The 26,385-nt window shown below is 53.4% G+C and overlaps 1 protein-coding gene across 1 annotated transcript; it reads left to right on the top strand.

Annotated features, from left to right (window-relative positions):
* Window positions 1-299: 299 nt before the first annotated feature.
* sec22a (SEC22 homolog A, vesicle trafficking protein) lies at window positions 300-23,481 on the top strand. Its single transcript, XM_030112676.1, has 7 exons — window positions 300-416; window positions 1,255-1,465; window positions 4,590-4,753; window positions 10,287-10,466; window positions 15,172-15,290; window positions 17,660-17,725; window positions 22,764-23,481. Exons 2-7 carry the CDS (start codon window positions 1,284-1,286, stop codon window positions 22,962-22,964), a joined length of 912 nt encoding a protein of 303 aa, XP_029968536.1. The 5' UTR covers window positions 300-416; window positions 1,255-1,283; the 3' UTR covers window positions 22,965-23,481.
* The last annotated feature ends 2,904 nt before the right edge of the window (window positions 23,482-26,385 follow it).

The following is a 26,385-nucleotide window of genomic DNA, read 5'->3' as shown; positions in this document are numbered from 1 at the left end:
TATTGACCAGAACCATCCATCCATCTATCTATCTATCTATCTATCTATCTATCTATCTATCTATCTATCTATCTATCTATCTATCTATCTATCTATCTATCTTTTCTTCACAGTAAATTCAATTTATTTTATTTTATTTTATTTTATTTTATTTTATTTTATTATTTTGAATATTTTCAATATAATCTTATGTTTTGTATTTTATTTACTTTAAATTTATGTTTCATTTATTTAACGGAATTGAATTATATTTTCATTTTATGCTGCTGACAGGACCACGCAGACCCACAATGCACCGCGCCGCAGCCACGTAAACACCGGTTTGCTCGTTAGCTGTTAGCCTCCTCGATGCTAAGGCTCAGTTCGGAAGCTGAGAATCTTTCAGCTTTCCTCATGGTTGTGATTCCTCTTTCCAGGTAATAAAAACGGAAACAACAACGGAAGCACACGACTGTCAGCGCGTCGGAAACGTGACTTTAATCCCCGCCTCTCCTTCGCTTTAGTGTGACTTCAGCGGAGTCGAAGTGATTAGCTGTTAGCCTGATTTATCGTGTGCTGGAGCGACGTGGCTAACAGCGATTAGCTGCTGACTCGGTGTATAAACGTGTTTTTCCAGAAGTTTGGAGTTCTGTTTGGATTCCGGACGAACGTGGTTTGGATTGTAAGCGCGCGGCTGAGGCAGTGTGAAGCCGCGGGGCCATGTGGTGACGGACCCATGCAGTGTCCGGCTGTGTCGGTCCCTGTCCTGTCGTTACAGCTGATCTGTGCACGAGCTGGACGGACTGATGTCCTCCACGCAGCGCGAGGAGCTGTCCATGGTTCTCTCAGCAGGGTGTCCCACATCTTGGTCACTGAGACCAGGGGAAGCTGACATGTACCTGCAGAAACTCAGGAAATCCAATGTGCCATTGAGCAATACCCAGTCTTTGCAGGACGAGACCTGTCAACCAAGGCTAACAGTCCGAGCTGCACCTGAAGGGATGGTGCTTCTTTAAAAAGGCGCTGTACATAGTGGCAGATCATACTTTTAAGACGAGATTTGGTAACTATTTGCAAATCTTGTATCGTATTCTGCAAGATTCACAGAGACGCTCGTGGTTTCAAATAGCTGCAGCGCCGTGCGGAGTCGCTGAGTCTCATCATAATGCTTCATGTTTGTTCAGCATGCTCTCGCACAATACAGAATCCAAGGATGGCTTTTCTGGTGTCTGAAGTCCTGAAGGAATCCTTTAACCCCACGGAATCTGCCTGCAGGGCCTGGAGGAGACTGTCCCCGCTGTAAGATGTCCATGGTGCTGTTTGCCTCGGTGGTCCGGGTCGGGGACGGGCTGCCTCTCTCCGCCTCCACGGACTACGAGCAGGGCAAGGAGCTGCAGGAGACCAAGAAGCACCTCAAAGGCCTCTCCAAGAAGCTGGGCCAGTTTCCTGACCGCTGCACCCTGAAGGACGGACCCTTCAATGTCAAGTAAGTCTGCAGTGATGAGGACAGCAGGGACAGGGACGGAGCAGTGATGAGGACAGCAGGGACAGGGACGGAGCAGTGATGAGGACAGCAGGGACAGGGACGGAGCAGTGATGAGGACAGCAGGGACAGGGACGGAGCAGTGATGAGGACAGCAGGGACAAGGACGGAGCAGTGATGAGGACAGCAGGGACAGGGATGGAGCAGTGATGAGGACAGCAGGGACGGAGCAGTGATGAGGACAACAGGGACAGGGATGGAGCAGTGATGAGGACAGCAGGGACGGAGCAGTGATGAGGACAGCAGGGACGGAGCAGTGATGAGGACAACAGGGACAGGGATGGAGCAGTGATGAGGACAGCAGGGACGGAGCAGTGATGAGGACAGCAGGGACAGGGACGGAGCAGTGACGAGGACAGCAGGGACGGAGCAGTGATGAGGACAGCAGGGACAGGGACGGAGCAGTGATGAGGACAGCAGGGACAGGGACGGAGCAGTGATGAGGACAGCAGGGACAGGGACGGAGCAGTGATGAGGACAGCAGGGACAGGGACGGAGCAGTGATGAGGACAGCAGGGACAGGGACGGAGCAGTGATGAGGACAGCAGGGACAGGGATGGAGCAGTGATGAGGACAGCAGGGACGGAGCAGTGATGAGGACAACAGGGACAGGGATGGAGCAGTGATGAGGACAGCAGGGACGGAGCAGTGATGAGGACAGCAGGGACGGAGCAGTGATGAGGACAACAGGGACAGGGATGGAGCAGTGATGAGGACAGCAGGGACGGAGCAGTGATGAGGACAGCAGGGACAGGGACGGAGCAGTGACGAGGACAGCAGGGACGGAGCAGTGATGAGGACAGCAGGGACAGGGACGGAGCAGTGACGAGGACAGCAGGGACGGAGCAGTGATGAGGACAGCAGGGACAGGGACGGAGCAGTGATGAGGACAGCAGGGACAGGGACGGAGCAGTGATGAGGACAGCAGGGACAGGGACGGAGCAGTGGGGTCTGGTGTGGAGTTGAGGTGTTTCCACACAGGAGGAACTTGGGACTGGTTGCTCTCTACATGCTTCGGGTTCACTGCCAGAAGTTGGTCTCAGTGGTCTTCTGAGTCCAGACTGCTCATGGTGGACCGTCCTCTGTGTGGACGTGTCTTCTGAGTCCAGACTGCTCATGGTGGACCGTCCTCTGTGTGGACGTGTCTTCTCAGTCCAGACTGCTCATGGTGGACCGTCCTCTGTGTGGACGTGTCTTCTCAGTCCAGACTGCTCATGGTGGACCGTCCTCTGTGTGGACGTGTCTTCTCAGTCCAGACTGCTCATGGTGGACCGTCCTCTGTGTGGACGTGTCTTCTCAGTCCAGACTGCTCGTGGTGGACCGTCCTCTGTGTGGACGTGGAGCAGTGACCCTGACCCAGGAGTCCACCTGGAGTGTTTGAGCCGGAGTGGTTTCTGTCTGGGAATGCCGACAGCTCGCCGACGATCTCCCAGATTTGGGTGGATGAGGATCACAGCGGGGAGCTGGTGGTGAGGAGCAGCAGGGTGCTGGGAGCCACGCTCCGCTCTGACGCTTTCTCTCTACACTCCTAATTTACTTTTTCCAGACTTATAAGTTTGACTTTCTTAAATAATTCCGAGAACAAAATCCTAATGATCCCTCTCCATCCCCAGTAAATGCTACGGCCATTAAACAGAAACAAACCTAATACTATGTGCACATTCATTCATTCATTCATTCATTCATTCTCTCAGTCATAGTTTTGATTGGGATTTTCTTTTGTCATTAAAGCTAAAATGTTTTTAACTTTATGGAATATTTAAAAATCCATCTTTTAAAGTGTGACTCTGAGCACCAACCTGAAACTCTGAATTCCTGGAAAGCGGAACTCTGCACCCTGCAGGGAATCGAACTAGGGCTGAACGATTTGGGAAAATAATCTAATTGCGATTTTTTTCCCTAATATTGCGATTGCGATTTAAAATGCGATTTTATCATTTTATTTTTTCCCCCCCAAAAAGCCATAAATATTTGTTTTAAATATGAGCAACACAACATGAAATCTGTTTAGTGTAAAATGTTCTTTCCATTTGTATGAATAAAATTATAAGATTTACAACTTTAAATAAATGGGATTTTTATTTAAATGCTCCAAGAAACATAAGAACAAGCACTTTGTAAAAACTGTACAAAATCCACCATCTTGACAAAAAATATATAAAATAATAAGCATCTATCTCACTGCTCCCGAAGCAGTAGTAACATTTTACACAACTGAAGCAGAGAATTTGACTCAGTTTGAAAATATTTTGTAGAATCAGAATAAAGTTATAAAGAAAAAACAAATGCACTTTTAGATTAGGCAAAAAAATAAACCAAACCAGTAGGCAGTAGGCAAGAGCAACAACCATCAAACAGCAGCAGCAGCCATGATTCACTGCATTATTACACATGTGGGGAGTTATTACAACATTGAAAGTTGAAGATTTTCACTTCCCCACAAACGTAATAAATCTCTACAAGCGTAACGGTTATTACGTTTGTGGGGAATCGCGTGTTACGTTTGTAGTAGGCAGCGGCTGTTACGTTTGTGGGAAATGTGTTGCGTTTGCAGGATTATTACATTAAAAGCTGCGTATTTTTATAACGTTTGTGGTTTATTACGTTTCTGGGCATCATGACATGGGCGGGTGTTACAGACCTCAGTGATAAAGTGTGATTTGAAATGTTAATGGAATGGTGCGGTGTCTTCAGAAGCAAACCGAGGACAGTTTCTGTCCTGCGGTGGTGAATGTTGACCAAGCTGCCGTCCACCCCGTCCTCTGAGGGACAGAACTGCTCCCCCGGCTCAAAGACACACTGAAGCAGCTGCAGTGTTTTGTGGTGGCGTCGGCTTCCTCCCCGCTCTGGGCCTTTTTCCTCCTTCCTGGTTGCCGTGGCAGCAGTCTCTGGACCGCTGACACCTGCGTGGCGACGCTGCCTGTCCTCGCAGCTGTTTCACCGGCGTGTCCGATCACGCCGAGCCTCCTCACCGGGGGATTTCATTGGTTCTCCGTTCATGGGTTCACGGAGCTGCCTCTGAGCCGAGTCTGGGTTTCGTTGACCAGTGTGTTTGTCGCCGTTCCAGCTTCACCAGCTCGCTGGGCGTGGGCTACCTGATGGTGTGCACGGCCAGCTACCCCAACATGCTGGCCTTCTGCTTCCTGGACGAGCTGATGAAGGAGTTCATCGTCACGTACGAAACCAGGCGCATCAGCGGCGCCGTGCGGCCGTACTCCTTCATCGAGTTTGGTGAGTCGTCTCCGGTTTGCCGGGGCTCGTCCGGTTCGGTCCTGACCCGCAGCACCAAACCCGCTGAGACCACCTGTAGACGCTCTCACCCCACCTAGCGCCCAGAATCGTGGACTTTTTAAACAGCATGTTTTATTGAGGACGCCTGCTGCTTTTTCTGTCCATGACCTGCTGCAGCGCAGCTGGAAGACAGGACTGACGCGACGGAGGACCTCCGAGGCAGACATGTTCAGAGCCTCAAGGCAGAACCCTCCCTCTGGGACTGGACCACTGCTGGTCCTGGACCACTGCTGGTCCTGGACCACTGCTGGTCCTGGACCACTGCTGGTTCTGGACCACTGCTGGTTCTGGACCACTGCTGGTTCTGGACCACTGCTGGTTCTGGACCACTGCTGGTTCTGGACCACTGCTGGTTCTGGACCCACTGCTGGTTCTGGACCACTGCTGGTTCTGGACCACTGCTGGTTCTGGACCCACTGCTGGTTCTGGACCACTGCTGGTTCTGGACCACTGCTGGTCCTGGACCCACTGCTGGTTCTGGACCACTGCTGGTCCTGGACCCACTGCTGGTTCTGGACCACTGCTGGTCCTGGACCACTGCTGGTTCTGCTGCCATCCACATCATTCCATCCAGGAAAAGGGAGAAATGAATTAATTTTAAAGAAATGAGGTGCAGGTTGGGACTGGACGAGCATCGTCAGAGGAGGCGACATGCGGTGGAATCACTGACAGGAGGCAGTGGACAGGACTGGGACACAGACGTCCTCCATAGGGATGCACATGGTTAACCGATAACAGGAGCTTTGACCGGTTAATACTGTCGGTTATTGATTTATTTATTTATTTTGCTCCAGCTGGAGGAGCTCTCCACAGAGCCGAGCGTCTTCCTGCAGCTGGCGTTATGTTTCAGATATCAGTGACGGCGCTGCAGACGACTCCTTCAGTCACTGATTAATTCCAGGAGCCTTCATGTTGTGCAGTCGGGGAGGGTGTGTAGCTTTGTGCGCATTTACACATGTGGCACAAAACCGGCGTTACATTGAATATTATTTTTTATCTCCAGACGCCGCGGGTCGTCCAGATTCACAGTGAAATGGTTCAGTATGAAGCCGCAGCATCCAGATCAACATTGAGCTCCTCCAGAACTGTTTAAAAATCGGATTTCAGAAGCTAAAACTTTATTTTGGACATTAATCAGAACACACAAAGAAATCGCCGGCATGCTCACTCTCGACATGATTTAAAAAACAACGGGAGATGATTGAAGCCTACAGTGCTGTTGATTATATCTAAATCTTGTATCTTTTTTCCCATTTTAGATGAGAATTTGCTGTCGCTGTAAATCTGCAGTGAAGCACCGGACAGCGCCGAGTCCGTCACTCACTCAGAGTGACGCACATTTCCTGGTCAGAATGGAGGGGCGTCTGCGTGTCGGAACAGCGGTATTTCGGAATGGTGATCCGTGTCTAAATGGCGGCGCGTTGGAATGTCGGAACGGCAGCATGGAGCCGCTCAGCAGGGCGTTTAAAGGTCGTCCATGCTTCGCGTCGCTTTGGAGTAGGGCTGGGCGGTATGACGGTATAACACCGTGTGACGGTGTAAAAGTGTACACCGGTTGAAATTTTGCCATATCGTTCATACCGGAGAGAGAGAGCAGACGTCTGCTGCAGCTCTCTGAGTCGGTGTTCAGTCGTCTGCACTCGCTGACAGGACCGCCGGAGCGCAATTGTTTGGGTGCGTTTGAGCATTTCCACAGCGCGTCCCGACGTGGTGCGGGGTTTGTTCGCTGCATTTCATTGGTTAGGTAAGCACAGGGTGCGCTCGCGAACAACACCAGCGTATCCAGGAGGGGTGGAGCCATAACGGTGGACGCAGAGACGAGCGGCTCCGGAGAGACGCTAAAAACTCAGGTCTTTTTTTTTTCCTCTCATATTGTGATTCAGTGTTTCCTGCAGGAAAAAAAGTTTGGCCAGCGAGTGTGACTTCTCGGACCGTCGGGACGGAGCTAGCGGCTACAGCTAGCGTGAGGCTTTGCACCGTCTGAGGGAGAGAGAGAGCGCCGCACACGTGGAGCAGTTTTTTTTATTTTTTGTTTTTTCCGTCTCCGTTGTCCAGGCGCTGCAGAATTCAGCGTGGGCGGGGCGCCCCGACTGAAAAGGTCTGGCGGAAACCTTGCTGATTTTTTTGAAAATAATTGAAGTTATATAAACCGGAGTTTAAAAAATAAAAGAGGAAAATGAGCAAATGTGACAGTTTGGTTATTTTTAAGCAATTATTTGAATTTACAGGGGAAAATAATACCGTGATATATACCGTTACCGTGATATGAAATTTCTGATACCGTGATATAAGGTTTTGTGCATACCGCCTCGGCGCTCCACTGATGCCACGCTCTTTCTGTGCACGTTCCACGCAGGCGCAGTGTTCCACACATCCTCCAGAAGCTTTTCCGGCTCTACAGACCGTTTATCTGCTTCTTTATTACAGATTATTTAGAGAAAATTAAGCACACACATTGTCAGTACGTTATCATTTAATATTAAAGTTTATTTAGCCTTTTTTTTTTTCTTTTTTCTGAATCGCAGGGCGGCGCCGGAGCGATTCTGTCGGCAGACCTTCTCCTCCCTCCAGACAGGCTGCTGTCTCCGTCCACCAGATTTTCACTCTGGTGTTTGAGCGATCGGGCTGGAGCTCCGTCTGCCTTCACTTTTGCCGTCATGTTCTGTTTGCTGTGGCGCTCTGGCGATGCGTATTCCGGCGCCACCTGCGCGCAACGCGGTCAGCTGGCTGCTGCGCGGACGTCCGCGGATCGGTCCGCACAGACCAATGCGCAACGCACACCCAGGCCGACATGTGAAGCAGGACGGGCCTTAAATCTGATCGGTTAACGGTTATTAACCGGTTAAAGGGCGCCGGTTATCGGTCATAGAAAAAATATAAAATGTGCATCCCTAGTCCTCCGCAATTATTACAGATAAAAAAATCTGACAAAATGTATTTGTTTCCTGAACGATTCTGTGTCTTTAATGTGACTGATTCTCTGGAAACCTGCCTGTGAGGTTTTGGTGACATGAGTGACATGATGGACACGTGATGTATGACATGATGGACACATGATGTGTGACATGACGGACACGCGATGTGTGACATGATGGACACATGATGTGTGACATGACGGACACGCGATGTGTGACATGATGGACACATGATGTGTGACATGATGGACATGTGATGTATGACATGATGGACACGTGATGTGTGACATGATGGACACGTGATGTGTGACATGATGGACACGTGATGTATGACATGATGGACACGTGATGTGTGACATGATGGACACGTGATGTATGACATGATGGACACGTGATGTGTGACATGATGGACACGTGATGTGTGACATGATGGACATGTGATGTGTGACATGATGGACACGTGATGTATGACATGATGGACACGTGATGTGTGACATGATGGACACGTGATGTGTGACATGATGGACATGTGATGTGTGACATGATGGACACGTGATGTATGACATGATGGACACGTGATGTATGACATGATGGACACGTGATGTATGACATGATGGACACGTGATGTGTGACATGATGGACACGTGATGTATGACATGATGGACACGTGATGTATGACATGATGTATGACATGATGGACACGTGATGTGTGACATGATGGACACGTGATGTGTGACATGATGGACACGTGATGTGTGACATGATGGACACGTGATGTGTGACATGATGGACACGTGATGTGTGACATGATGGACACATGATGTATGACATGATGGACACGTGATGTGTGACATGATGGACACGTGTTGTATGACATGATGGACACATGATGTATGACATGATGGACACATGATGTATGACATGATGGACACGTGATGTGTGACATGATGGACACGTGTTGTATGACATGATGGACACATGATGTATGACATGATGGACACGTGATGTGTGACATGATGGACACATGATGTATGACATGATGGACACGTGATGTGTGACATGATGGACACGTGTTGTATGACATGATGGACACATGATGTATGACATGATGGACACGTGATGTGTGACATGATGGACACATGATGTATGACATGATGGACACGTGATGTGTGACATGATGGACACGTGTTGTATGACATGATGGACACATGATGTATGACATGATGGACACGTGATGTGTGACATGATGGACACGTGATGTGTGACATGATGGACACGTGATGTATGACATGATGGACACATGATGTATGACATGATGGAAACGTGATGTGTGACATGATGGACACGTGATGTGTGACATGATGGACACATGATGTATGACATGATGGACACATGATGTGTGACATGATGGACACATGATGTGTGACATGATGGACACGTGATGTATGACATGATGGACACGTGATGTGTGACATGATGGACATGTGATGTGTGACATGACGGACACGTGATGTGTGACATGATGGACACGTGATGTGTGACATGACGGACACGTGATGTATGACATGATGGACACGTGATGTGTGACATGATGGACACGTGATGTGTGACATGATGGACACGTGATGTGTGACATGAGGGACACGTGATGTGTGACATGACGGACACGTGATGTGTGACATGATGGACACGTGATGTGTGACATGATGGACACGTGATGTGTGACATGATGGACACGTGATGTGTGACATGACGGACACGTGATGTGTGACATGATGGACACGTGATGTGTGACATGAGGGACACGTGATGTGTGACATGACGGACACGTGATGTGTGACATGATGGACACGTGATGTGTGACATGATGGACACGTGATGTGTGACATGACGGACACGTGATGTGTGACATGATGGACACGTGATGTGTGACATGATGGACACGTGATGTGTGACATGACGGACACGTGATGTGTGACATGCTGGACACGTGATGTGTGACATGATGGACACGTGATGTGTGACATGATGGACACGTGATGTGTGACATGATGGACACGTGATGTGTGACATGATGGACACGTGATGTGTGACATGATGGACACGTGATGTGTGACATGATGGACACGTGATGTGTGACATGATGGACACGTGATGTGTGACATGACGGACACGTGATGTGTGACATGATGGACACGTGATGTGTGACATGATGGACATGTGATGTGTGACATGATGGACACGTGATGTGTGACATGCTGGACACGTGATGACTGGACCACCAGACGTGTCTCCAGCTGGCGAGCTTCCAGCACACCTGGTGCTCCACGGCAGCTCCAGCCACGCCCCCCTCCCGCTGCCAGAAGGTGGGAGGCGGAGCCTCGATGCTGACCGTCGGGGAAACGCTGGGCTGCTCGTTTGGCCCGTCGTACTTTACTTTGGTCCAGACGTGATCGACGCGCCTCTGTTTGTCGATGCGAGCGTCTTCGGTCTGTGTGAGACAGTCTGTCCCCCTGCCGTCCTCTTGGTGTTGCTGACCCCGTGTTGTCGTCCGGCAGACACCTTCATCCAGAAGACCAAACAGCGCTACAACAGCCCTCGCTCGCTGTCCACCAAGATCAACCTGGCTGACATGCAGACGGAGATCCGGCTGCGCCCGCCCTACCAGCTGTCCCCCGAGGACCTGCGAGCCATCAACGGATTCTCGCTGCACGCCGCCTCCAAGTACAAGGGCATAGGTAGGGTACCGCCCCCCTGCGTACAGACCCACCCGGTCCGGTGAGGGGGGCCTCCTGCTGCGGCGCCGGACCGGCTCCCTCTTTCAGCGCTGCAGCTGAAGCGGACTCGTCTTTCTGTCACAAGGTTGCCGGTTCAATATCAAGTCGGTACGTTGAAATGTCCCTGAGCAAGGTGATGAAGCCCACATGCTTCCAGTGCCGACAGACACATGGGCGTGTTTCACGCCGTTTCTGTAGCAGGCCACCTCAGAACGTCTGAGGCTGAGCGGCGGGCGGCGGAACCGACGCTGCCGTCAGTGATTCACTTCCTGATCATCAGTTTAGCAAATCCTGCAGGAATTAATTGTGATTGATTGCATAATTTGGGAACTTGTAATCAGCACAGAAATTCACCCCTTGGATGGAAGAAAGGTTTCTACTGAACGGTTTTAGATGTAAAGGAGAGCCTGTTTCAGCTGTCAGCAGTCTGAACCGTCCCACTCTGCTGAGGGGAGGGCCAGTCCAGCAGTTCCCCGGTCTGAGTGTTCATCCAGCCTGGAACCCTGACCCTAATCCTGCCATTAATCAGTTTGGAAGCTGAATGTTTTTACAGCCGACATTGACGGTCATGAACACGGTAGGAACACATGGCCTCCGTCTTCCTGTTTCCACTGCGATGCCACAGATCGCACAGACCGGAGCCCAGGTAGAGTCCTGTCACAGAGTCTGCAGTAAGGATCAGAATATAATTACCAGGCCTCAATTGTGACTGTGAAAGGTTGTATGGAGGATTTTCCATGGAGAGAGAAATCCAGTGACAGTTCAGCTAGGTTTACACTTGCACGACTTTTAGCCACGATGTTGTCGTGGCAAGGCGTGCCAATCTGGAGTCACGAACCGGCAGGTTCCCCGCTGTTCACGACTAGTTCACGCACAGTTCATGACCCGTTGGCGCACAGTTCACGGACAGTTCACGAATGCGCCCATCAGCGTCGTGAACTGGCACGACGCATTCACGCGTAGCTTGCGCATAGTTTACGAGCTTCCCGCACCGGCACGACGTGGTTGCGCGCGCAATTACGCACGTCATATACAAGTAAAAAGGGGGGCTTCCCCAGCCCCGGGTCATTTTTGGATTTGCTGTGGAACAGACACCATGCTGAATGCCAGAGACGCCGTCACAGAGGGGAAGAGAAGATCCTGAACCTGCAGCTGCTCTGTGTTGAAGAGCAGCAGAACAGGGCTGCCCGGGGCCCCGAGCTGAAGGGGGCCCCGACGGACGGCTGACATCAGTCAGTTTCAATGACAAATTAAAGGCGCTACACTTGATGCTGCAACAACAGTGTGTCGAAAATCCCCCGCATGGGGCCCTGTTCCGGGGACTCGCCGGTGGCCAGGACTGGCAGCATCCTCCCACATCGTCCCGACGCGTTCACGAGGAGTTCACGGACAGTTGGCGCATAGTTCACGGCCGGTTCGCGATATTTTGTCGTGACCAAAATTTTGAACATTTCAAAATTTTCGTCCCGACATGGCACGCAGTCCCGACGGGTTTACGCACACTTCACACCACTTTACGAGTGGTTTGCGACCGTTTGCGACTCGATTCGTGGCAATGCGTGCCACAGAATCGTGCAAGTGTAAACCTGGCTTTAGTCCTTTTTGAAACGCTGCCATGCGTGACCCACACCCCTCCCCCCCTGCTCTCTACGGAGGAACGCCTCCTCCTGCGCAGAAAGCAGCATGTAGCATGTAGCAACTTAGCATCATAGCGCTAACACATAGCTACCAACGTGTCCTTTTGAGCAACACAAAACAGCCAATATGAGTAAAACCCTGTCCCTGAGCCGTCCCTGGTCTCGGTGGATCAGAGGAGGACGGGGAGGTTTGTGTGGAGCTGCAGGACTGGAGCAGACTGGAGCTCACAGCTGATCTGTGTGTAAACAACCCCCCCCCCCCCCCCCCCCCCCCCCCCCCCCACACACACACACACACACACACACACTCTCCAGACTGTTTCATACAAGTCCTGTTTTAAGATTGAAACATACATTTTCGCCAAATGGCAGCACGTTGCAGCTACGATTAAGAAAAACTGTCTCAGGTCTGCAGGTGAAAAGGTGTTGATAGCAGCAGCAGAGCCCAGCGGGGGGGGGGGGCGGGGGGGAATGAAAAGGGTGTAGGAGCAGGACAGCTACGCTACAAATGTAGAGAGGTTGATCGACACATTAGAAAACCAATAGATAACGAGGCTACCTCCTTATTGATTGGCTAAAGTAATGTTGGTTGATTAATGTTACTTTCTTTTTTTTGATCATGATGGAAACAAGGCCGCTGCAGCTTAGCGCCATTTTTTAGCTTTAAATCATTTTTGTTAGTAATAAAGATCTTCTATACAACCTTTAAAATGTAAACCGATGGTGAAATGTTTTTCTTCAAGCCGGTCCTGTCCAGCAGGAGGCAGCAGAGCTCCTCTGGACAGCATGATTTGTTTTATCTATTTTGACGTGACGTTAGTGATATTAATGAAGACGGAGAGAAGAGAGTCCAGAGGAGCAGAGGAGCAGAGGAGCAGCCATCTTCACTGGACCCGACACTCCACACCGCTGCTGCGCCTCAACGCATTCAGTCCAGCTTCATTCATACAGCCCATTACAACACAGGCCTTCCTGGACCAAGACCTGCACCTGGACCATGACCTGCAGCTGGACCAAGACCTGCACCTGGACCTTCAACTGGACCATGACCTGCACCTGGACCATGACCTGCACCTGGACCATGACCTGCAGCTGGACCAAGACCTGCAGCTGGACCAAGACCTGCAGCTGGACCATGACCTGCAGCTGGACCATGACCTGCAGCTGGACCAAGACCTGCAGCTGGACCAAGACCTGCAGCTGGACCATGACCTGCAGCTGGACCATGACCTGCAGCTGGACCAAGACCTGCAGCTGGACCATGACCTGCAGCTGGACCATGACCTGCAGCTGGACCATGACCTGCAGCTGGACCAAGACCTGCACCTGGACCATGACCTGCAGCTGGACCATGACCTGCAGCTGGACCAAGACCTGCACCTGGACCAAGACCTGCAGCTGGACCAAGACCTGCACCTGGACCATGACCTGCAGCTGGACCATGACCTGCAGCTGGACCATGACCTGCAGCTGGACCAAGACCTGCACCTGGACCATGACCTGCACCTGGACCATGACCTGCAGCTGGACCAAGACCTGCACCTGGACCTTCAACTGGACCATGACCTGCAGCTGGACCATGACCTGCACCTGGACCATGACCTGCACCTGGACCTTCAACTGGACCATGACCTGCAGCTGGACCATGACCTGCAGCTGGACCAAGACCTGCACCTGGACCATGACCTGCACCTGAACCATGACCTGCACTGGACCATCAGCATGAGCACCAAGAGATGAGGGAAGGAAGAACTCCTTTTAACAGGAAGAACCTGCAGGACCAGGCTCTGAGGAGGAGACCCTGTAGAACCAGAACCAGGCTCAGAGGAGGAGACCCTGTAGAACCAGAACCAGGCTCAGAGGAGACCCTGTAGAACCAGAACCAGGCTCAGAGGAGACCCTGTAGAACCAGAGCCAGGCTCAGAGGAGGAGACCCTGTAGAACCAGAACCAGGCTCAGAGGAGACCCTGTAGAACCAGAACCAGGCTCAGAGGAGACCCTGTAGAACCAGAACCAGGCTCAGAGGAGACCCTGTAGAACCAGAACCAGGCTCAGAGGAGACCCTGTAGAACCAGAACCAGGCTCAGAGGAGACCCTGTAGAACCAGAACCAGGCTCAGAGGAGACCCTGTAGAACCAGAACCAGGCTCAGAGGAGACCCTGTAGAACCAGAACCAGGCTCAGAGGAGACCCTGTAGAACCAGGACCAGGCTCAGAGGAGACCCTGTAGAACCAGAACCAGGCTCAGAGGAGACCCTGTAGAACCAGAACCAGGCTCAGAGGAGACCCTGTAGAACCAGAACCAGGCTCAGAGGAGACCCTGTAGAACCAGGACCAGGCTCAGAGGAGACCCTGTAGAACCAGGACCAGGCTCAGAGGAGACCCTGTAGAACCAGAACCAGGCTCTGAGGAGACCCTGTAGAACCAGAGCCAGGCTCAGAGGAGGAGACCCTGTAGAACCAGAACCAGGCTCAGAGGAGACCCTGTAGAACCAGGACCAGGCTCAGAGGAGACCCTGTAGCAGTACCGTTGTGGAGGTTGGAGGACACTGGCTGCTACATCAGCGCTCCTTCAGCTTCGCTGCAGGTTCCTCATCATCACATTTCCTCAAACAAATCGTCCGGTCATGAAGTGGACTGGAGAGGGTCAGGGTCAGGGTGGGGTCAGGTCAGGGTGGGGTCAGGGTCAGGATGGGGTCAGGGTCAGGGTGGGGTCAGGTCAGGGTGGGGTCAGGGTCAGGATGGGGTCAGGGTGGGGTCAGGTCAGGGTGGGGTCAGGGTGGGATCAGGTCAGGGTCAGGGTGGGGTCAGGTCAGGGTCAGGGTGGGGTCAGGTCAGGGTGGGATCAGGTCAGGGTCAGGGTGGGGTCAGGTCAGGTCAGGGTCAGGGTGGGATCAGGTCAGGGTGGGATCAGGTCAGGGTCAGGGTGGGGTCAGGTCAGGGTCAGGGTTAGGCTCGTGGGCTTTTGATGGTTTTTATTGGTTGCCGTCATGCCGTCAGGCTGCAGTGCTGCGTCCTCCTTGTCTTGCAGCTCCCACGCAGATGCTGCAGCCGGTGTCCCTGCCGGGCGTGGTGTCCTGTGTCCTCAGTGTCCTGTGTGGAGGCCTGAACCTGCTGCGAGGCGTCCATGCCATCGAGAGCATACTGCAGGTACTACAAACACCTTTAGCGCGCTGTCTACGAGCGGAGCGTGCAGCAGTGTTTTCTCCTGGCTAGTGAGGACGGCTGACATCTGAGCCAGTGTCCCCCGGAGACAAGACACCCGGGACTCCATGGAAACAGTTGGAGCTGATTGCTGATAATGAAGGGTCAGAAATCCCAGTGAGACGTGAGTCAAGCTGCTCAGTGGTTGTAGGGAGCTAATGAGGACTTCTCTGTTGATGGTGGAGAAGGCTGTGGACGACTGTGGACGACTGTGGACGTGCCACTCTTTGTTCGAATGGAGCTGAGAAAACTGAGAAGTAATCTTTTTCCGCAGTGGTGTTTCTGGTAAATCTTCCTTTTAACTTTTGGAAGAATCTTGTGTCATTTATGGTCAAAACAACTTTCTGCTTGAAGAAAACCAACTTTAGCTGAATTTTTATATGAATCATTTGGGGCTGAAGTGTGTCTGCATCAAACACATACAAGCCAGGCCTTTAGGTGGCGCTGTACCTCCGCTGCACAACAGAGGTGATCCGTACTGGACAAACTGTCGCCTTGTTAAACCAAGCCAGCTGCTGCAGGACGCCAGGACACGTCTTCAGGATGTGCTCTGCTCTGCCGTCTCGCCAGAAAGACTGCTCTGTTGTCCCCGTCTGGCGAGGCGTCTGCTCTCTGGGCCTGCTGGCCGTAGAACTCGTGGCCGTGCACGCAGCTCTGTCCTCTCTAGCAGTAGAACTCGTGGCCGTGCACGCAGCTCTGTCCTCTCCAGCAGAAGAACTCGTGGCCGTGCACGCAGCTCTGTCCTCTCTAGCAGTAGAACTCGTGGCCGTGCACGCAGCTCTGTCCTCTCTAGCAGTAGAACTCGTGGCCGTGCACGCAGCTCTGTCCTCTCCAGCAGAAGAACTCGTGGCCGTGCACGCAGCTCTGTCCTCTCTAGCAGTAGAACTCGTGGCCGTGCACGCAGCTCTGTCCTCTCCAGCAGAAGAACTCGTGGCCGTGCACGCAGCTCTGTCCTCTCTAGCAGTAGAACTCGTGGCCGTGCACGCAGCTCTGTCCTCTCTAGCAGTAGAACTCGTGGCCGTGCACGCAGCTCTGTCCTCTCTAGCAGAAGAACTCGTGGCCGTGCACGCAGCTCTGTCCTCTCTAGCAGTAGAACTCGTGGCCGTGCACGCAGCTCTGTCCTCTCTAGCAGTAGAACTCGTGGCCGTGCACGCAGCTCTGTCCTCTCTAGCAGTAGAACTCGTGGCCGTGCACGCAGCTCTGTCCTCTCTAGCAGAAGAACTCGTGGCCGTGCACGCAGCTCTGTCCTCTCTAGCAGTAGAACTCGTGGCCGTGCACGCAGCTCTGTCCTCTCCAGCAGTAGAACTCGTGGCCGTGCACGCAGCTCTGTCCTCTCCAGCAGTAGAACTCGTGGCCGTGCACGCAGCTCTGTCCTCTCCAGCAGTAGAACTCGTGGCCGTGCACGCAGCTCTGTCCTCTCTAGCAGTAGAACTCGTGGCCGTGCACGCAGCTCTGTCCTCTCCAGCAGTAGAACTCGTGGCCGTGCACGCAGCTCTGTCCTCTCCAGCAGTAGAACTCGTGGCCGTGCACGCAGGTCTGTCCTCTCTAGCAGTAGAACTCGTGGCCGTGCACGCAGCTCTGTCCTCTCTAGCAGAAGAACTCGTGGCCGTGCACGCAGCTCTGTCCTCTCTAGCAGTAGAACTCGTGGCCGTGCACGCAGCTCTGTCCTCTCCAGCAGAAGAACTCGTGGCCGTGCACGCAGCTCTGTCCTCTCTAGCAGTAGAACTCGTGGCCGTGCACGCAGCTCTGTCCTCTCTAGCAGTAGAACTCGTGGCCGTGCACGCAGCTCTGTCCTCTCTAGCAGTAGAACTCGTGGCCGTGCACGCAGCTCTGTCCTCTCTAGCAGTAGAACTCGTGGCCGTGCACGCAGCTCTGTCCTCTCTAGCAGTAGAACTCGTGGCCGTGCACGCAGCTCTGTCCTCTCTAGCAGTAGAACTCGTGGCCGTGCACGCAGCTCTGTCCTCTCTAGCAGTAGAACTCGTGGCCGTGCACGCAGCTCTGTCCACTCTAGCAGTAGAACTCGTGGCCGTGCACGCAGCTCTGTCCTCTCGGGGAACGTGGAGATTTAGCAGCTGCAGTCCTTGGAAACGGGGAAGTTTCCTCCTCTGATCCTGGAAGCTGAAGTTTTGCAGTTTGGACACGTTGACCTCAGGAAGGCCGTGTGAAACCAACAGCATGCCCCCGCTGCAGTGACCTGACCTTTCACCTCTTACCCACTGCAGTGACCTGACCTTTCACCTGATCTAGAATGACTTGTATGAACTCATCGTGCTAAAAATAGCCTTTTTCTCCGAATGTCTTCTTCCCTTCTGCAGAACGAGGACGAGGACTTTAATTCTGTGATTGCCTTCTTCCTGGGCACCGCGGCCTGCCTGTACCAGGTGAGTCATTATGGAGGAGGGTCTGTACCAGGTGAGTGGTTCTGGAGGTGTGTCTGTACCAGGTGGGTGGTTCTGGAGGAGGGTCTGTACCAGGTGAGTGGTTCTGGAGGAGGGTCTGTACCAGGTGAGTGGTTCTGGAGGAGGGTCTGTACCAGGTGGGTGGTTCTGGAGGAGGGTCTGTACCAGGTGGGTGGTTCTGGAGGAGGGTCTGTACCAGGTGGGTGGTTCTGGAGGAGGGTCTGTACCAGGTGAGTGGTTCTGGAGGAGGGTCTGTACCAGGTGAGTGGTTCTGGAGGAGGGTCTGTACCAGGTGGGTGGTTCTGGAGGAGGGTCTGTACCAGGTGGGTGGTTCTGGAGGAGGGTCTGTACCAGGTGAGTGGTTCTGGAGGAGGGTCTGTACCAGGTGGGTGGTTCTGGAGGAGGGTCTGTACCAGGTGGGTGGTTCTGGAGGAGGGTCTGTACCAGGTGGGTGGTTCTGGAGGAGGGTCTGTACCAGGTGAGTGGTTCTGGAGGAGGGTCTGTACCAGGTGGGTGGTTCTGGAGGAGGGTCTGTACCAGGTGGGTGGTTCTGGAGGAGGGTCTGTACCAGGTGGGTGGTTCTGGAGGAGGGTCTGTACCAGGTGGGTGGTTCTGGAGGTTTGTCTGTACCAGGTGGGTGGTTCTGGAGGAGGGTCTGTACCAGGTGGGTGGTTCTGGAGGAGGGTCTGTACCAGGTGAGTGGTTCTGGAGGAGGGTCTGTACCAGGTGGGTGGTTCTGGAGGAGGGTCTGTACCAGGTGGGTGGTTCTGGAGGAGGGTCTGTACCAGGTGGGTGGTTCTGGAGGAGGGTCTGTACCAGGTGAGTGGTTCTGGAGGAGGGTCTGTACCAGGTGGGTGGTTCTGGAGGAGGGTCTGTACCAGGTGGGTGGTTCTGGAGGAGGGTCTGTACCAGGTGGGTGGTTCTGGAGGAGGGTCTGTACCAGGTGGGTGGTGCTGTTAGCAGGAGCCCGATCCTCCCCACCAGCTGCTCTCATGCTGCTGGTTGCAGGTGGGAGGGGCTAAGTTGGCGGTTTGGATTTCATATGAAAGCATGACGGAAGGCGGGACTCGGTTTTAACGTTCATAAGGTCAGAGTAGCTCGGTTTGGAAAAAGAACGACGTGTTTTAATATCAGGAACATGTGAATTCATGTTTGTTTGTATGGAACCCAACGTCTGTGGAACAGTTTGACCTGGATTCATGGAGGTTTCCCTTCACGGCGCTCCACCTCTCCCCCTGGTGAGAGGTGGAGGAGTGATGGAGGAGTGGTGGAGGAGTGATGGAGGAGTGGTGGAGGAGTGATGGAGGAGTGATGGAGGAGTGATGGAGGAGTGGTGGAGCAGTGATGGAGGAGTGATGGAGGAGTGGTGGAGTGGTGGAGGAGGAGTGGAGGAGGGGTGGTGGAGGAGTGATGGAGGAGTGATGGAGGAGTGATGGAGGAGTGATGGAGGAGTGGTGGAGGAGTGATGGAGGAGTGATGGAGCAGTGATGGAGGAGTGATGGAGCAGTGATGGAGGAGTGGTGGAGGAGTGATGGAGGAGTGATGGAGGAGTGGTGGAGGAGTGATGGAGGAGTGATGGAGGAGTGGTGGAGGAGTGATGGAGGAGTGATGGAGGAGTGGTGGAGGAGTGATGGAGGAGTGATGGAGCAGTGATGGAGGAGTGATGGAGGAGTGATGGAGCAGTGATGGAGGAGTGGTGGAGCAGTGATGGAGGAGTGATGGAGGAGTGATGGAGCAGTGATGGAGGAGTGGTGGAGGAGTGATGGAGGAGTGATGGAGGAGTGATGGAGGAGTGATGGAGCAGTGATGGAGGAGTGGTGGAGGAGTGATGGAGGAGTGATGGAGGAGTGATGGAGGAGTGATGGAGCAGTGATGGAGGAGTGGTGGAGGAGTGATGGAGGAGTGATGGAGGAGTGATGGAGCAGTGATGGAGGAGTGGTGGAGCAGTGATGGAGGAGTGATGGAGGAGTGATGGAGCAGTGATGGAGGAGTGGTGGAGGAGTGATGGAGGAGTGATGGAGGAGTGATGGAGGAGTGATGGAGCAGTGATGGAGGAGTGGTGGAGGAGTGATGGAGGAGTGATGGAGGAGTGATAGAGGAGTGATGGAGGAGTGGTGGAGGAGTGATGGAGGAGTGATGGAGGAGTGATGGAGGAGTGATGGAGCAGTGGTGGAGCAGTGATGGAGGAGTGGTGGAGGAGTGATGGAGGAGTGGTGGAGCAGTGATGGAGGAGTGATGGAGGAGTGATGGAGGAGTGATGGAGCAGTGATGGAGGAGTGGTGGAGGAGTGATGGAGGAGTGATGGAGGAGTGGTGGAGCAGTGATGGAGCAGTGATGGAGGAGTGGTGGAGGAGTGATGGAGGAGTGGTGGAGGAGTGATGGAGGAGTGATGGAGGAGTGGTGGAGGAGTGATGGAGGAGTGATGGAGGAGTGGTGGAGGAGTGATGGAGGAGTGATGGAGCAGTGATGGAGGAGTGATGGAGGAGTGATGGAGGAGTGGTGGAGGAGTGATGGAGGAGTGATGGAGGAGTGGTGGAGGAGTGATGGAGGAGTGATGGAGGAGTGATGGAGGAGTGATGGAGCAGTGATGGAGGAGTGATGGAGGAGTGATGGAGGAGTGATGGAGGAGTGATGGAGCAGTGATGGAGGAGTGGTGGAGGAGTGATGGAGGAGTGATGGAGGAGTGATGGAGGAGTGGTGGAGGAGTGATGGAGGAGTGATGGAGGAGTGATGGAGGAGTGGTGGAGGAGTGATGGAGGAGTGATGGAGGAGTGATGGAGGAGTGGTGGAGGAGTGGTGGAGGAGTGATGGAGGAGTGATGGAGGAGTGATGGAGGAGTGGTGGAGCAGTGATGGAGGAGTGATGGAGGAGTGATGGAGCAGTGATGGAGGAGTGATGGAGGAGTGATGGAGGAGTGGTGGAGGAGTGATGGAGGAGTGGTGGAGGAGTGGTGGAGGAGTGATGGAGGAGTGATGGAGGAGTGATGGAGCAGTGATGGAGGAGTGGTGGAGCAGTGATGGATGAGTGATGGAGGAGTGATGGAGGAGTGGTGGAGGAGTGATGGAGGAGTGATGGAGGAGTGATGGAGGAGTGGTGGAGCAGTGATGGAGGAGTGGTGGAGCAGTGGTGGAGCAGTGATGGAGGAGTGATGGAGGAGTGGTGGAGGAGTGATGGAGGAGTGATGGAGGAGTGATGGAGGAGTGGTGGAGGAGTGGTGGAGGAGTGATGGAGGAGTGGTGGAGGAGTGATGGAGGAGTGGTGGAGGAGTGATGGAGGAGTGATGGAGGAATGATGGAGGAGTGGTGGAGGAGTGATGGAGGAGTGATGGAGGAGTGGTGGAGGAGTGATGGAGGAGTGATGGAGGAGTGATGGAGGAGTGGTGGAGTGATGGAGGAGTGATGGAGGAGTGGTGGAGGAGTGGTGGAGGAGTGATGGAGGAGTGATGGAGGAGTGATGGAGGAGTGGTGGAGGAGTGGTGGAGGAGTGATGGAGGAGTGGTGGAGGAGTGATGGAGCAGTGATGGAGGAGTGATGGAGCAGTGATGGAGGAGTGATGGAGGAGTGGTGGAGGAGTGGTGGAGCAGTGATGGAGGAGTGATGGAGGAGTGATGGAGGAGTGGTGGAGCAGTGGTGGAGCAGTGATGGAGGAGTGATGGAGGAGTGATGGAGGAGTGATGGAGGAGTGGTGGAGGAGTGGTGGAGGAGTGGTGGAGCAGTGGTGGAGGAGTGATGGAGGAGTGGTGGAGGAGTGGTGGAGGAGTGGTGGAGCAGTGATGGAGGAGTGATGGAGGAGTGGTGGAGCAGTGGTGGAGGAGTGGTGGAGGAGTGGTGGAGCAGTGGTGGAGCAGTGGTGGAGGAGTGGTGGAGGAGTGGTGGAGGAGTGGTGGAGGAGTGATGGAGGAGTGGTGGAGGAGTGATGGAGGAGTGGTGGAGGAGTGATGGAGGAGTGATGGAGCAGTGATGGAGGAGTGGTGGAGGAGTGGTGGAGCAGTGGTGGAGGAGTGGTGGAGGAGTGATGGAGGAGTGGTGGAGGAGTGATGGAGGAGTGGTGGAGGAGTGATGGAGGAGTGGTGGAGGAGTGATGGAGGAGTGGTGGAGGAGTGATGGAGGAGTGGTGGAGGAGTGATGGAGTAGTGGTGGAGGAGTGATGGAGGAGTGGTGGAGGAGTGGTGGAGGAGTGGTGGAGGAGTGATGGAGGAGTGGTGGAGGAGTGGTGGAGCAGTGGTGGAGCAGTGGTGGAGGAGTGATGGAGGAGTGGTGGAGGAGTGGTGGAGGAGTGGTGGAGGAGTGATGGAGTAGTGATGGAGTAGTGGTGGAGGAGTGGTGGAGGAGTGATGGAGGAGTGATGGAGGAGTGGTGGAGCAGTGGTGGAGGAGTGGTGGAGGAGTGATGGAGGAGTGGTGGAGGAGTGGTGGAGGAGTGATGGAGGAGTGGTGGAGGAGTGGTGGAGGAGTGGTGGAGGAGTGATGGAGGAGTGGTGGAGCAGTGATGGAGGAGTGGTGGAGGAGTGATGGAGGAGTGATGGAGCAGTGGTGGAGGAGTGGTGGAGGAGTGATGGAGGAGTGGTGGAGCAGTGATGGAGGAGTGGTGGAGCAGTGGTGGAGGAGTGGTGGAGGAGTGATGGAGGAGTGGTGGAGGAGTGATGGAGGAGTGGTGGAGCAGTGATGGAGGAGTGGTGGAGCAGTGGTGGAGGAGTGGTGGAGCAGTGGTGGAGGAGTGGTGGAGGAGTGATGGAGGAGTGATGGAGGAGTGATGGAGGAGTGGTGGAGCAGTGGTGGAGCAGTGATGGAGGAGTGGTGGAGCAGTGGTGGAGGCCGGCTGTGGTTCAGCAGCTGCTCTCCTGAAGCTGCTAAACTGAGTTCCTGCCCTCAGGGTGACGTTACTGACTGAGGCCACGTTCTCTGCAGTGTGTGTGTTTGTGTGTGTGTGTGTGTGTGTGTGTGTGGTTTCATCACAAACACAACCAGCAGCGCCCACTAGTGGCCCAGCATGAACACTGCATCCTTGTGGTCTCCCCGCAGTGCTACCTGTTCTGCTACTTCTCGGTGTGGAGGAACAGCAAGTCCTTCCTGGCGCTGGCGCTCATCTGCCTGTCCAACATGTATCTGTACGAGCTGAGGAACGTGTGGCAGATCCTCTTCCACGTGGCGGCGGGAGCCTTCATGACGCTGCAGATCCGGCTGAGGCAGCCGCTGGGCAAGGCGCCGGACTACAACGTCTGACGGACTGTAGCCAGCCGACAGGCGGACGTGCTGCTGGAGGCGCGGAGCAGAGACTGCCGCGGAAACCGCGGAAACCACGGAAACCACGGCGACGCTGCAGCCTCGTGCCTGGACCTGCTGAGAACTCTGTGGCCTGGAACAAGCCCTCGGCCGTGAGGGTTCCTGGAGGTGTTGGGGTGTTTATACATAAAAGCATGTGTTCTCCAGCTGGTCTCCATGTCGGCTGGTGTGTGAGAAGACGAGACAAATCCTGGTTTCATTATTTATGCAGAAGATTTCAGGAAGCAAAGCAAAAAAGCTTCAGATGAGCAGAAGAAAAATCTTCATTGTCAGTTTTCATTTCAAACGTTTTTATTTAAATTTCATGTTTGACCAAAACCTGTAAGTAAATGTTGATGTTGAGGTGTGAGAACTGCGTCTGTCCACCGTGTTTCCTGTCTGTCCTGTTTTGCGGAGTGACTTTGTTTTCTTTCTTTTGAAGACATGCTTTTATATATAAATGAGGGGTTTGTGAGTCTTCGTGTCCTTTCCTTCCCTCGTGGTGCAGTGGAGACTACGGCTCGGAGACGGGACTCTGTGGGACTGATGGGGACAGTCTTGTCCTCCCATCTGGCTGCTGGAAGGTTCCGGCTCCTTAGAGCCTGAAGCTGCTCTTGACCAGGTGATTTCTGACTTGATTTTACTGATTTTGAATCCTGGTCCAGGACCTCACTGGGGGTCCAGGACCTCACTGGGGGTCCAGGACCTCACTGGGGGTCCAGGACCTCACTGGGGGTCCAGGACCTCACTGGGGGTCCAGGACCTCACTGGGGGTCCAGGACCTCACTGGGGGTCCAGGACCTCACTGGGGGTCCAGGACCTCACTGGGGCTGACAGGAGGACAGGAAGAGACGGACAGAGCAAAGGTTCCACCACCCTTCAGTTAGAGCCCACACTCCAGAACCTGAAGAGAGAACAGAGAACACAGCTGGCAGTGACCTGGGACGTGAAGCTGAGGATGCAGGTGTCGAATTACACCAGAGCGTCAGGAGAGATCTGATCCAGATCGTCATGAGTGTAACAGCCCACAAGGGAACTGATCATGACCTCTGACCTCTGAGGAAACCAGAAGCAGGCCAGAGGGGCCCTCAGGACCCAGATGATCCGCAGCCTCCCGAGGGTCGGTTTGGGCCCGATGTTTCAGCCTCTGGTGAAAATGTTGGCTCACAAGCAAGAGAAGAGGAACGTCCACAGAGGGTAGGGTTTGGGGGAAGTGGAGGTGAGGACAGGGTCTCTGGAGTCCAGATGCTGATGCAGCCTGTTCAGGATCTCCTTCAATGAGCAGATATTCAGCGCTGTGACCGTCCGTCACTGCTCTCCTCTGAATGAAGCAGCTTCAGCACGTAGTTCTATGGTTGATAATGCAACATTCAGCTAATCCCCAGCCTGTGATAAAACCATCAGTATGAAATGACGCTGGGCGGCTTCAGACACTCGCAGTGTCGTCTGTCTTCGAAAAGCTCTCAGTATGAAGAGTGTCCTCAGCATGAGCGCAGCAGACAGACACTTTCTGGTTACTCCGTTGTTTTAAATCCAGGCCATGGTTACTGAAGCAGTTTATGCTCCAGTGAAATTTGGTTTCAGACTTCCTCTTTGAAATTCAAACCTTTGGGCAGATTTCTGATCGTCTCCGTTAACACAGCTGCGTTTTATCTCCTCCATCCCTCCTCATCCAAGGTTTAAGGCATTATTTCTTTAAAAAGTTACAGCCGCAGTAAAAGTTCATTTCCCACCACTTTCAAGAATAAACTTGGTAATTACTGTGCGGCTCACGTGCGCGCCGGACCCCGGGGCTCCATCCATATGGATCAGCTGCAGCAGATGCACGTCGGGGAATCTGAGCAAATATTTGAGGAGAGCTTTCCCCTCTTTACGGACTCCCGCTCTGGGGTTGCAGGCTGTGCCTGTTGAAGCCCATCAGCACTCTGCGCTTCGATATTAAGTGGTTCTTTAGGTTGCTTAAGCTCAGTCAACACGTGCAGCTCAGGGAGTTTTCTGGTAAACAGAAGATTATTTCTGACATGGAGTTCACTGAGACATCATTGACCTCCAGCTTCAGTCGATGTGCTGAAGACGACCTGCAGGTCTGCCTCCTCCGGGCAGCTCACCGTTAGATCTGAAGCAGGAAGTGCTCAGGAAACCTCCAACTGTGTTTACAGTGAATTTGCCGTGTGGGTGGTAGGTGTGGACTGAGAACATGAATCCGTGGTGTGAACAGTTACACGTGGCCGTGGGCAGTCGGGGTGTGGAGGGTGCTGCAGCAGCCCCTCGAGAGTGTAGCAAAAACTTCCATGATTGAAAACTACATCGCTTACTTTTATTTTATAAATAATAATTAATGTAGCCATGTTTCCAAGACAGCCTAAATTCAGTCACGCCGCATGGTGCCTCCTACTTACCTTTATTAAGCCAGATTGTGTGTTGAAGAAAAATGTACTTCATTTTGTGTGTTTTCAGTGCCTGAAAAAGACCCAGCGGGCCGAAACGCTGCACCGACAAAACACGCGATTTAAGGTTCACTTTCATTTTCTTCATATTTGCACTCCTTACTTCAGCTTGTGCCTCAGACCAGCCTTTTCCTCCTGATTCTTCTGATAATTCGGCCGAGTTCAATATGGTAAATAATGAGGAATGGACCGTGTTTCACCGCTAAAAGCACGTGTGTGTTTTTTTTTACGTTCAGCTGGAGAGCGGTGTGACTCTCGGGCGTAGGACAGGTCCGGCTCCCAGACCCAACTCTGAAATGCAGAGATTAACAGCAACATTTTCTTTCTCGCGCGAAAACACTCTCACGATAACGCAGCAGGTTAGCTATAATTTTAATATATAGTTGCTGGTCAGCAACACAGTCCACCCAAGAGCATCTCTGTTAGGCCTGGTACCTGTGTGTGTGTTTGTGTGTGTGTGTGTGTGTGTGTGTGTGTGTGTGTGTGTGCGTCCCCCCCCCCCCCCCCCCCCCTTTTTTTTTCTCAGCACCCCCTGTTGAAAATAAGTTCCCTCGCCTATGCAGTTACATGGAACGCTAAGTGGAAGAAAGTAAGACAGGAAAGATGATTACTCAAACTGGTTTTCAAAATGTGGGGTTGGTTTCCTCTGCAGGATCTGGATCTGGAGCAGGGGTCTTGAACTGGGATACAGTCAAGTCGGCATTAAGCCAAGTCGGCCTCGCGGGGGGGGGTCTCAAGTGGCCGGGTCTCAAGTGCCCCCCCCCACACACACACACACACACACACACACACACACACACACACACACACACACACTCTCTCTCTGGTGGAGGGCCATGACCATGACCAGAAGAACCGGCCCACATGGGCGGCTACCCACCCCAGGCCAGTGACCCCCCAGCGGACCCCGAGATGCAGGGCATCACAACCCCCCA

This window comes from Salarias fasciatus, chromosome 16 (genome assembly GCF_902148845.1).
Source record: "Salarias fasciatus chromosome 16, fSalaFa1.1, whole genome shotgun sequence".
In the NCBI taxonomy this organism is placed as follows: domain Eukaryota; kingdom Metazoa; phylum Chordata; class Actinopteri; order Blenniiformes; family Blenniidae; genus Salarias; species Salarias fasciatus.
The sequence above is the reverse complement of the archived record's forward strand: the minus strand, read 5'-3'. Positions and strand labels throughout refer to the sequence as shown.

Coding starts and splice junctions, on each gene's coding strand:
- sec22a (XM_030112676.1), top strand. CDS start 1,284: ATGTCCATGGTGCTGTTTGCCTCGGTGGTCCGGGTCGGGGACGGGCTG. Junction 1,466..4,589: donor GACGGACCCTTCAATGTCAA/GTAAGTCTGCAG, acceptor TCGCCGTTCCAG/CTTCACCAGCTCGCTGGGCG. Junction 4,754..10,286: donor GTACTCCTTCATCGAGTTTG/GTGAGTCGTCTC, acceptor GTCGTCCGGCAG/ACACCTTCATCCAGAAGACC.